This window comes from Engystomops pustulosus, chromosome 2 (genome assembly GCF_040894005.1).
Source record: "Engystomops pustulosus chromosome 2, aEngPut4.maternal, whole genome shotgun sequence".
In the NCBI taxonomy this organism is placed as follows: Eukaryota; Metazoa; Chordata; class Amphibia; order Anura; family Leptodactylidae; genus Engystomops; species Engystomops pustulosus.
Genome location: NC_092412.1, coordinates 34,272,577 through 34,285,757, shown reverse-complemented (window position 1 = coordinate 34,285,757; position 13,181 = coordinate 34,272,577). Strand labels below are relative to the sequence as shown.

At 41.0% G+C, this 13,181-nt stretch overlaps 1 protein-coding gene across 7 annotated transcripts in view; it reads right to left on the bottom strand.

The window, feature by feature from the left end:
- The window catches only part of GRIA4 (glutamate ionotropic receptor AMPA type subunit 4), a 238,241-nt gene extending 227,746 nt beyond the window's left edge, over positions 1 to 10,495 (bottom strand). For all 7 annotated transcript variants that reach the window (XR_011853022.1, XM_072134211.1, XM_072134212.1 and 4 more), the window contains exons 1-2: positions 10,277 to 10,495; positions 9,233 to 9,391 (exon numbers count right to left, since the gene is read on the bottom strand). Coding sequence is in view for 6 of the 7 variants with exons in the window: in XM_072134211.1 (XP_071990312.1) it covers positions 9,233 to 9,391; positions 10,277 to 10,364 (247 nt within the window). In the remaining variant the exon portion in view is untranslated. The remainder of the gene's footprint in view (positions 1 to 9,232; positions 9,392 to 10,276) is intronic.
- Between the last annotated feature and the right edge of the window lie 2,686 nt (positions 10,496 to 13,181).

The following is a 13,181-nucleotide window of genomic DNA, read 5'->3' as shown; positions in this document are numbered from 1 at the left end:
CGGAGCCATTCACAAGACACTGTCCAGTACTTAATTTGTTATTGATTTTAGTACTAAACACATGGAATCAATGGCTTTCATAAAGAATCCCGACCCAGGGGACGTATAATATTAGCACAGATGAATATGCTCGTCTCTGATAGCTTTTCAGAATGAAATCCATTGTAAATTATTCATGTGCAATAATGTCTGTCAATGAGTAAAGAAAAGCTATGGGTTTAGGTGAGTGCAGGAATGGGTGGGCGGTGGACACTACGATTTCCAGTATGGGGGGGGGGGGGGGATGTGGATATCAATTTGTGATCTGTAATTGTTTGCAATATACAGAATTGGGATGGAAATTTGAGACACATCAACACTGGGCTCCAATACAAAATCTGTACCAGGCCTCCCACTTATAATTTATCATATATTATACTAGTCTCCTCATAGTAGGGGACCATACTGTATAAGGGACCATAATAGGGAATATGGACAGGGGTTGGTTTCTTGGGGCAACTCCTTCAATGCTTTCTGGATGGGGACCACCAGGGTATAGTCCCAGCTGGACGATGCTGGCACCTATGTAGGACATAAAGGACTAGGTGGCACATAGTAAAGTCATTCGCTGGCCATATGAAGGCCCTCAAAACAAAAAGATGTTGTAGTTAGTATATCTTTACTTTGCATATTGGACAGGAGGGGAAATACAACTTCCTCCAAGACATTGATATATCCTAAATGGACACCTATTGAGGGAGTACCCTATTAATAACAGGCATCAAGATCTCTGGAAATTTTATACTCTGCTACAAGCCTTGTCCCTGCTTCTAAATACAGAGAACAATGATACTGTACAGTTTTGACTTTTAAAAGTCCTGTTCACATGCAATATAGAGTTATAAAAATTAAGCAAATCAGTCTGGGGCACTCCAGCTGTGTCTCCTGAGCGCCTTGTCATTTATTCCCTCCTCCATATGATACAAGTCCCATCAGGACTGTGGCTAGGCAGGACCAGGCAAGACTTGTATCGTACAGGGGAGTAATTAAATTATAAGACAAGGCACTCTAAGGCGCACCGTTGATGAGCCAGAGCACTCAGACCGATTACCAATGTAGCTGTGTCACCAGAGCGCCTTGGAGTGCCGTGTCTTATAATTTATTCCCTCCTCCATACGATACACATCCCATCAGGACTGTGGCTGGGCAGAACCAGGCGAGACTTGTATCGTACAGGGGAATAATTAAATTATAAGACAAGGCACTCTGAGGTGCACTGTTGACGTAGCCGGAGCACCCCAGACTGATTACCATAACTTTTATAACTGTATATTTCCGTAATCACGGCATATAGAGTTACAAAAAAAGAATTCCTGAGGAGCATAGAGAACATCTTAGTGTCCTTTAACTAACTGTGAAGGTGAAAATGCAAATTAGCACTTTAGTTTTACATATATAATTTACTAAACATTTCTATAAAAAGAACCATGTGCCACTATATAATGACACTTTGAAGTGCCACATTTTACGTATAGGTTGTCCCATAGATGCAAACTAAGGCCAGAGATTAAAACCTCTTATAAGGTGACCAAACAACCCCAATTACTATGGGCTGTCCCCATACACATGCACCCTCAGCTCGTCCATGAATGCACATGTGTACAATTTGGAGAGGAGAGGAAATTGCTGTTAGTTAATAGACCTGGTAACTTATTATATTTCTTATGGGAACAAAAGATTATTCCTTTCAAAATCTAACATACCCAACCAAACTTGATCCGGCCGGGAAAGAGTTGAGAGGTTCTCACACGTATCACATAATCAACTAGCAATAAAAGTTATAGGAGTCCTGCAGGTGAGTAACAGCAAAAAATACCTGATTTTTCACTACTCCAGTTTTAGGGTGAATTTTTCTGATGGAAATTGAACATTGTGTCCTCTCCTCTGCTTTAAGGCAGTCGTGCACATTCTGCAGCAGAGCTTGTACACCACATAGCCAGAGGCGCTGCGTGGCACACTGTATGCCTTCATGCTACACGGAAAACATATGAACATAATAGAAAGAATGTAACAGAAGACAAATAGATTCTATGGCGCAAATATAACATCATGTGCACATATCGTACACTGCCAAAAAACAAACCAATAGATAGGTGTTGTATCTCAGATGTGCGTGTACAGGGTGGGTAAAGTCCCATATTTATGCATCCTTATCCCTCTATTTTTACAGTCATACTGAAAAGATACTAAAATGTAAGAACTCCCAGACAATTGTATAAGTGCTGCCTGGATTAAGGATTTGTAATTAGAATCTTGGCACTTGTTACATTGTATCCAGTGGATCAATAGGGGGGCAGCCGCTGGTTTGGTGGACACATGTGGTGATCCTGTAGGGTTCAGACCTGTTCATGCACAGTCTGTACAGCCGGCTAATTTATAACAGACCTATGACTACTTCTTATATAATGACCAGCAGGGGAAGCAGGGTGGGGGGTCCATCTTATAAGAACTTTCTGGGTAGAAGAAAGAAAATAGGGCTCTGTATGGAAAGGTACACACAGATGTAGAGGGGAGGAGTGGATCCATACAATGGCATTTACATGAGCATCGATATGAGTTGGGATAAACAAATGTATGGCTGAGCGCCCCCGTGACAAAGGGATGGGGCACTGAGATGTGACAGATGTTGTAAGGAAACAATACATTAAGAATGCAGCAACTTATACAGAATGGAGAAACAATGGAGACTGATACAATGAACAGGACCAGGCATGAGATACAGGATATGCTGGGTATATACTGCACTGTGCATAAGGCCCTTATAACTACTATGACCACTCTCTGCTACAATGCAACAAATGTAATATCTCTATCCTAAAACATCAACACCGCTGGGGGTCTGAATATTTACATAAGCCTTTAAGTCAGATACATCAATCCTGCTGAATATAGAACAATATGCAAACACGGAGGAAAGGTATGGGCCCAGATTTTTAATAAAGCGTGTGTAAAGACAGTAAAAAATATTACAAAATATTAAAAATATTACAAAAGTCTCATCCTACTCCTGTATTGTCTCCTCCTGGTTCCCCCCACTTATCTACACTTCCTAATCCCCGACTAAGCGGAATGTCGGCAATCACAGCTCTGGATAGTGATTGGCTGAGGGATAAAGGGGTGGGGCAGGAAGGAGAAATTAGGAGTGACAAGGGAATCAGGTGACTATTTTTAACAAATCTTTAAGCCGTTCTAACCCTTTTTAACAACCCTATTATGGATCTGTACCATAGGAAAGTGAATTGCACTTACTATATGCATACTGAATGAGCCCCAAAACTAAGCTCACCGTACAAATAATAATAATCATATTCCGTAGTGCTTTACAGATTATGGGGAACAAACGCAAATAAAAGAAGACCTTACAGAGTACAGTCATATGAAACAATTAGAGGGAGGGCCATGCTCACAAGAGCTTACAGTCTATGAGGATGAGGTGGTGACACAAGAGCTTACAGTCTATGAGGATGAGGGGGTGACACAAGAGCTTACAGTCTATGAGGATGAGGTGGTGACACAAGAGCTTACAGTCTATGAGGATGAGGGGGTGACACAAGAGCTTACAGTCTATGAGGATGAGGGGTGACACAAGAGCTTACAGTCTATGAGGATGAGGGGTGACACAAGAGCTTACAGTCTATGAGGATGAGGGGGTGACAAAAGAGCTTACAGTCTATGAGGATGAGGGGGTGACACAAGAGCTTACAGTCTATGAGGATGAGGGGGGGCACAAGAGCTTACTGTCTATGAGGATGAGGGGGTGACACAAGAGCTTACAGTCTATGAGGATGAGGGGGTGACACAAGAGCTTACAGTCTATGAGGATGAAGGGGGATGACACAAGAGCTTACAGTCTATGAGGATGAGGGGCTGACACAAGAGCTTACAGTCTATGAGGATGAGGGGGTGACAAAAGAGCTTACAGTCTATGAGGATGAGGGGGTGACACAAGAGCTTACAGTCTATGAGGATGAGGGGGTGACACAAGAGCTTACAGTCTATGAGGATGAGGGGTGACACAAGAGCTTACAGTCTATGAGGATAAGGGTGAACACAAGAGCTTACAGTCTATGAGGATGAGGAGGTGACACAAGAGCTTACAGTCTATGAGGATGAGGGGGTGACAAAAGAGCTTACAGTCTATGAGGATGAGGAGGTGACACAAGAGCTTACAGTCTATGAGGATGAGGGGGTGACACAAGAGCTTGCAGTCTATGAGAATGAGGGTGAACACAAGAGCTTACAGTCTATGAGGATAAGGGTGAACACAAGAGCTTACAGTCTATGAGGATGAGGGGGTGACACAAGAGCTTACAGTCTATGAGGATGAGGGGGTGACACAAGAGCTTACAGTCTATGAGAATGAGGAGGTGACACAAGAGCTTACAGTCTATGAGCATGAAGGGGTTGACACAAGTGCTTACAGTCTATGAGGATGAGGGGCTGACACAAGAGCTTACAGTCTATGGGGATGAGGAGGTGACATAAGAGCTTACAGTCTATGAGGATAAGGGTGTGACACAAGACGTATAAGATCTTGTATACTGGTCCAGCCATTCTTTATAATGGAATGGAATAAAGATAATTTAGTAACTTAAAAAATGCTGCTGCTTGAACCAGTCATCAGCCGCATCTTATATACAAAGTCCAAGGTGAATGGGACTGCAGAGAACTGGAGCTTGGCATTTCCCGTATAACAGATGAGAGAAGGACACAAAATTGGTTGATAAAGAAAGAGTTACAGTTGCCTGCAGCTAATAACCCAAAGTTTCCCACCTTATATTTACTTTTGGATCTGTTCTCTGTTATCGATCAGCAGGGGGTCCCAATATTCAGACCCTCTCTGGTCTGAGATTGATGCCCTGTGCTATGATACTATGGGGGGGCATAGTATACTACTAAAATGTTACTGTATTTGTAAACTTTTATCAAAATCCTTGTATATGCTCTTTGTTTAGCTGAGGTGTAGGGGTTTTCCATCAGGAGAAGGAATAAGCCTCTGCCAGACACATCTGGAGGCGATTCGTCTCCCTCAAGAGTGAAGGATTGAGCATGTTGAAGTTTAACATGTTCAATCCTTTTCTGTGAACATAACATGCATCTAAGATATTAGTCTTTACAACTGCTAAAAGAATAACTATAAAGCTCTTAAAGGGATGGTTCCACTTTGGCAACTGCTGATCAACTGATCTTGGATCTAACTACAGAAACCCTCAGAGAAAAAGCTACAGCTGCACAACTCGTTATATCACACAGTTCTAATTACTCTCTCTGATATAACGATCCATGCACATGTGTGACATCACATGACCAGGGATAAAACAAGCCGTGTATCTGTGTGACATCACATGACCAGGGATATAACGAGCCGTGCACCTTTGTGACATCACATGACCAGGGATATAACGAGCCATGCACCTGTGTGACATCACATGACCAAGGATATAATGAGCCGTGCACCTGTGTGACATCTCATGACCAGGGATAAAACAAGCTGTGCACCTGTGTGCCATCACACGACCAGGGATATAATGAGCCGTGCGCCTGTGCAACATCACATGACCAGGGATATAATGAGCCGTGCACCTGTGTGACATCACATGACCAGGGATATAACGAGCCGTGCACCTGTGTGACATCACATGACCAGGGATATAATGAGCCGTGCGCCTGTGCAACATCACATGACCAGGGATATAACGAGCCGTGCACCTGTGTGACATCACATGACCAGGGATATAACGAGCCGTGCACCTGTGTGACATTACATGACCAAGGATATAATGAGCCGTGCACCTGTGTGACATCACATGACCAGGGATATAACAAGCCGTGCACCTGTGTGCCATCACATGACCAGGGATTGCTGTTTATCCACAGGAAGTAAACAATGAAGCTTCCTATAGAATGGCAGCAAGCTGAGATCTAGAAGACCAAGAGGAATTGCAGAAAGTATATTGGAAAATTGTATAACATTTCCTACATGCTGAAAGTGGACAATCCCTTAAAGATAAGCTTTCCACTTCCACTTAAAAAGTAGCTTTCCACTTTTTAAATGGGCAGTCTCCACCAGGAGACGCCCTTAGCACAAACAAATATTATAGAAAGTAGGTCTCTGTTTAATATAAAGCAGGATTTCAAGCAGTTGGACCTTCCATAAGACAATATATTATTATAAGTAGCTGTCCACTTGCTTTAATAAAGGTTTCACCCGAGGCTCATTTAAGATATTCGTATACACTGCCCACTTTAACACATCCATAGTTCACTACTTTATTTATTAAGGGATCTCAAGCTGGTGGACCCCCCTTAAGACAATCATACACTACTATAAGTGGTTCTTCACTAACTAGATCACTGTCTGGTCCAGGAGGGGATCTTCAGCGGAAGACCCCATAAAATATTTACTATTATAAGACCCTAGAGGGAGATTTATAAGAAGAGTCTCAGAGCAAAACTGTTGTAGTTGCCCATGGAAACCAATCAGAGCTCAGCTTTTACTTTTTAAACTGCTTTAGGAAAATGAAAGCTGAGCTGTGATTGGTTGCCATGTGTAACTACAACAGACACTTCTGATAAATGTCCCCCTTTTCCTCTTCCTTTACTATACAATGGAGTCTGACGTGGGAGACCCCCTTAACCCACCTATCTCCTATTACAAGTAGATCTCCATTTGGGGGACATACCTTAAGATATCCATATACTATTATTTGTAGTTCTTCACTTGTTTAATTGAGGTAGCTCAAGACGAAGATCCCCCATATACCCCGATATCAGGTCCTAGTGGTGATAAAATCCATTTATTACAAAGGACAAGTCAAGGATTTGTACTGCTATAAAGTATGATTGGGAGGCTTCATTTATATCCCGGAAATCATTGAAATAATTGAATATGAATTATAAGAGGAGTCACAGTATTGGATGCATGTCAATGGCCCAGACCTCTGATAATCCCCCATTACCAGGGATGTGCTGGAGCATAAATAACGTAACGTAACATTTATAGGATCGCAAAACCCCCTGATCCCATGCATAACAAAGCAGATACCGGGGCCGGGGTGATTCACACTTTGTTACTGCACATGTGATTTGCTCTTCCGCCACTTCATTACCTTCCAGACGTAATAAAATATATTGCACATTGTTCTAAGGCCTGAGATAATCCTCTCCTACGGATCCGAGTCCGGTGAGGGGGGCCCCAGTTATTACGACCAATCAAAATGCAGATAACATGGCCGCTTCTTAAGTGCTTCACCCATGCGTTGTGCTGTAGATTGAAGCAGGGATGTAGGAATGAAATTACCCTTCTTGGAATGAAATATCTTCGGGGGTCAGAGAGGATTTGGCTATAAGTCTCCAGAGGATTCGCAGGCTTTGTCTCAGTAGATTTAAATAAGTATAAGATGTAGCAGAGCTGAGTGGGTTCAATGGCTCTAAGGGAAGGTCGTAGTCAAACCTGATGATGGGAATAAGACAAAATCAGCTCTGCTACATCTATATAGTCAGATGCTGTTACTAGGAATTCCCCCGAATTGTACTTTTAATGATACAATGGAAATTTTAAGACAAGGGGCTCGGTATGTGGCATTGGTTCCACTTGGTATCCTTTGTGAAACGGAGTATGGCAGATTCTAACTCGCTCTGGCACTTATTTATGGATGTATGGAGACACATTCCCCGGGATCTATGCATTATGTGATGATAACAGACATTTATAAGCCAGAATATAGGAGCGGGGCAGCCTTAAGTGACATCAGCAGATCAAGCCTCAGCGTCAACCTACTTATAAAGATAACCTTCCACATCACTGGTTTTCTAATTTCCAGGCCACTGCGTAACCACTGGATCAAGTGCTTTCCAAAAGGCAATACATACATTTACCAGAACGCTGCAGTATTCCTATAACCTCCAATAAATAACACAACCAATAATCCATTACAAAAATCTATACAATACAAAGACATAATATAAATCCAACATCTTATATACATATTATATTCCTTTATATATTTTATGTCTTGGCTACAACACTCTACCCTCCAGTGACAGCGAATACTACATCTGCATTATGTTAATCCCTTCAGTCTTGTCTGTATGTGCTGCATATACTTAAGACCCTTCCAGACGAATCTGCAGCTATCTAATACCATATACACAGCAGTATAAAAGAAAACAGCCCCAGGCACAAACAACCAACATAAATCAGATTATTCAGTTTAAAATAAGCATAATAAACTAGCAAAAGACAATAGAAAAAAAAATACTCATAAAAAACAAATAAAATAATAAATAATATAACAATAAATAATGATACTATAAAATAACTATAATTGCCATAAAATATAATAATAATAACAATAAGGAGAAAATAATAAAAACAATGATGAGAACATAATAATAATATTAATATAATGAATAATAAGAAAGGATACATAAATAAGAAGGAAAATAATAATAATAATAAAAATAATAATAATGTCACAATAGGTATAATAATAATAAATATGTATGTATATATTAATTAAAAATAATAATTAATAATACTAATGGAACTTGAGTAATACTAACAAAAATAAATAATAATATAAAATAGTAGTAAACAAATAAAATTATACATAAAATAATAAAAACTGAATTAAAAATATAAAATCATAATTAGAATAGTAAAAAAAATATAAGAAAATAAGAATAAATCTAAGAAAATTATTTAAAAAATAGTAACATGTTATTTAAAAAAAAACGCATAATATTATAATAAAAAAATATAATAAAAAGAAATATAAATCTAGATAACAATGTTTAATACATTAATTGAACTGATAGCAATTCTGTTTTTTTTTTTTTTTGCCATTTGGCACATCAATGACGTTTAACCATTAAGCCACTCTTATTGGCTTACATTTCATAGACAAAAAAAGTCACCTCTTCCAGGGATGGGACTGCATATTAATGGCATAGGGCTACTTCTCCAAGTCTCCTCAGTCTCCCCCCTCCCCACAATGGTCTGCCTCACTCTGCATTACATTACCAAGAAAATGTCATATTTGATTAGTCAGCAGAGTAATGAGGAGCGGATTTGGTAAGGTCAGAAGCTAACAAGTATTTATCCCCATAGCTTTAATTCCCAGAGTATATAAAAGATGCACATCCCAAGGCTCTGCTCCCATATATATCCGTAACTTTAAGGTATACTCACAGGCATTGGTTACAGCAAAACTGTTGGATGTTTCTATGTTGTCTACATGAGGAATCAAATTAAAAAGTGCTTCGGACTCATTGGGACTGGTGTTATGGAGAAAAATTGCTAACCGAAAAGCAGTGTATTCCTGATCTGTATTTCGGATGAAAAGCCCACCTAAAAAAAAATATATATATATATATATAAATAAATAAAAATTCAGCATACATAGACATGGCACATGCAGGGTTACGGTATGCAGGTGCATTAGATGCTGCCAGGATTCTGCTCCATTAATTACAGCCATTGATATGTGACAAGTGGCTGGAGTTGCAGTTGTCTCACATTGCACATTACAAGAAGCATGGGGGCTGATGCTTACACGGTATTTAACAAAATCATTCGATTCATTCGCTTTGTACTATTGTATTTCACTGCATAGAGGTCCCAGGTCTGGTGGGCACTGCTATATATACAGTGCCAGGGGCTATATAGACCATATATACATAGTCTAGACAGTCTGCCCATTATTAAGGGAGTTAAATAGAGTACTGTGTCCAGTTCAAGGAGAAGCGACTCCTTATTATACCAAGAGCACAAAAGTGACTATGCTTGCAGAATCTCATTAACAACCCCCCCTCCCTCTCTACATTGGAAGTACATGATGCAGTGTAAGAATTTATTGGATCCCCTTCAATGGTTAATATCAAGTGAGCTTGACATGGGGATGCAGTACATGCTGCACAACTTTCCAACTAGCTGAGGCACTACTGCAGCATCCACTCCAATGCAGAGGTGGGCATGCAGGCCTGGGTGGCATGGGAAGGGGTTATGCCATTGTCATTTCATTGCATAATGCAGAAGCAACTATGTAGCAATTGCAAACAAAAATAAATAAACAGTAATAATAATAACAACAACAACTCTTGAGCATTGAACAAAGAGGTCCTGCAGCAGCTTTGACAAAAACGATCAAGTTTGCTTCAGCTCAGATGTAAGTTTAGTCATGCGGTGAATTGGCAGCTCTTGTGCCAAGGAGCACCCATCCTTGGCATGTCTTACCTATCTGCACGCTGCTAGGAAAGGCTCCCATGGCAATGCCCCAAAATCCAGAGAATAACAAAACAATCTGCTCGCAAATAATCCGCATCTTCTCTCTCTCTCTCTCTTAGATGCCAATGAGAAGCATCAAGGCTGCAACCACAAGCAAAGGAAAGCAATGCAGTCGCTGCCAGTCTAGCAATCCATGGTGGGCATGATGTTTCCCGCAGTCTCCATAGCCCCGGGAGAGCTGATGTCCGGCTGGAGATGTTTGCACATGCAAGATGGTGGAGTTGGTGGTGGAGGCTGCACTGAGGGATGAGACATGCGCTATTATATCTCACTCTGCCCCCATCACACACAATAGCAATCCCAGCACTGCTGTCTCCAGCCTTACATGTAGCATGAATGGGATGCTGCTGCTACTGCTGCTGATGCTGGGGGGAGGATGATGAGGATGGCACAGGGGGCTTACAAGGCAGACTAGTCTGCTCCTCACTGCCTGCACAGCAATAGACACATCCACTGCAGCAAAGCCTCTCCCTGCTCCAGCAATACTAAGGGGGGAGTCAGCCTGGCAGGAGGTGGGTGGGGGGGGGGGGGGTTAGCCAAGGTCAAGTGCTCTGTCTACCCACACTAAGCACCCACAATTGGAAGGTCTCTTCAAGAGATTTAGCCATTCACACCTGTAAAATATTTCACTCATGTTTCTTTCTTTTTGCACTATGAATGTTATTATTATATACAGCAGAATAGGAGATGTGTGCAGTCAAAGTCTTGAAATAGAATTGATGGCAGCCTGCATTCTGCAAGAGGATAGGGGTAAAAAGCTTATACTTTGGTAAAGGATGTGGAGCAAGTACAGGCAGTCCCCGGGTTACATACAAGATAGGGTCTGTAGGTTTGTTCTTAAGTTGAATTTGTATGTAAGTCGGAACTGTATATTTTATCATTGTAATCCCAACCAGAACTTTTTTGGTCTCTGTGACAATGGGATTTTAAAAATGTGGGTTGTCATAAGAATCAAGATTAACAATAAATCTTCATTACAGACACCTTTGATAAGTGTTACAGTTGTTTATTGTAGCCTAGGACTAAAGTACAGTAAATTACCAATATCCAGTGGTCCGTTTGTAACTAGGGGTTGTATGTAAGTCGAGTGTTCCTAAGTAGGGGACCGCCTGTATTTGAAAACATTCATGGCAGCCTGTATTCTGCAAGAGGATAGGGGTAAAAAGCTTATACTTTGCAGCGTTATCCTGCTGGTAAAGGATGTGGAGCAAGTATTTGAAAATATTAATGGCAGAAAGTATTTTTCCAGAGGATAGGGGTAAAATCTTATTCCCTGCAAGGTTAGAATCAAATATATCCTGCTGGTAAAAGATGTGGAGCAGATATTTGGATAAGTTGAGGAAAGTCTGTATTCATCAAGAGGAAACAGAAAAAAACTGAATGCTTGTAGAGTTATTATCAGATGTCTCCTGCTTGTAAATGATGTGGTACTAAGATTGGATACATTGTTGCCAGCCTGTATACATTTATAGAATCCTGTATTCTGCAAGAGGTAAAGGGAAAAAATCAAATTCCCCAGCGAGGTTATATTATCAAAGGTCTCTATTTGTAAAGGATGTAGAGCAAATATTTGGAGAAGTTGAGGTTATCTTGTATTCTGCTAACCTCAAAATTGTGAAGTAAATTTTATATTTGGATTAATTTGGAACAGTCTGTATTCTGCAAGTGGAAAAATTATCTAATTCTGCAAGTCATATCTGCAGAAGTTTACTGCTGGTAAAGGATGGGGAGAGAGTATTTGGATACATTAAAGGCAACCTACCACCACGGATCTACCTCTAATGATAGACTGGGTGGTAGGTACATCTATTGGATGTAAGGATAGACCTTTTAAGGGCTAATCCTCACGTCCTCGCAATCTTTTTATAACTTTTATTTCCCTAATATGCAGATTTTCTAAAGAGGCTACTGGGGCGTGGAGTAGCCGGAGTTGAGGCTACACGGTGCGGCTACTCCACGCCCCAGTAGCGCGCAGCTATGCGGAGCTGGGCGTCCTCCTCCGTGAAGACTTTCATATGCGCATGCACAGAACAGAACAGACGACAGGCTTTGCAGACGAGGGCGCGCAGCTCCTCATAGCTGTGCCCCTAAGATATCTGGAAGAAGGATCGGGAGAGAATATTTGGATACGTTGGTGAAAAACTAACATGGAGCAAATATTTGAAAACATTCATTGCAGTCTGTATTCTGCAAGAGGAATGGGGGGGGGGGGATCTAATTCCATTGCAAGGTTATCATTAGATGTCTCCTGATAGCAAAGGATGTGAATCAAATTATAGATAAGTTGGGGGCAGCCCGCATTCTGCAAGAGGAAAGGGGGAAAAATTTACCTGCAAGATAATCATTACATGTCTCCTGCTGGTAAAGGATCAAATCTTTGGGGAAGCTGAAGACAGTATTCTGCATGGGAACAGGGGAAAAAAATCAAATTCATCTGCAATGTTCTGGACAGATGTCTTCTGCTGGTAAAGGATGTGGAGCAAATATTTGGACATATTGGCCCATATTTATTATTAGTTTTATAAGATTTATTATTACTATGTGCACTGGATTAATGAAGAACGGCACACGGTCTTCACTAATCTGGCGCACCCTGTACACGCAGATCACGCAGGAACAGCTTCTGTCTGGTGCGCTCAGTTTAAAGGACTGTAATGTGGCGCCCGGTGCGAATGCACAGTGGAACGGTTCTTCACAGTTCTGCGTCGCAGAGTTCTTGGTGCAGCCGTGACACAATACAGGCACAAACGTATCATAAGTGTATGTGCAAGCAGTTTGCATAAGTATTTATGTGCTAACTGCTCCAGAAACCTGGTGCTGCAACATTCATAAATCTGGGCCATTTTTAAAAGTC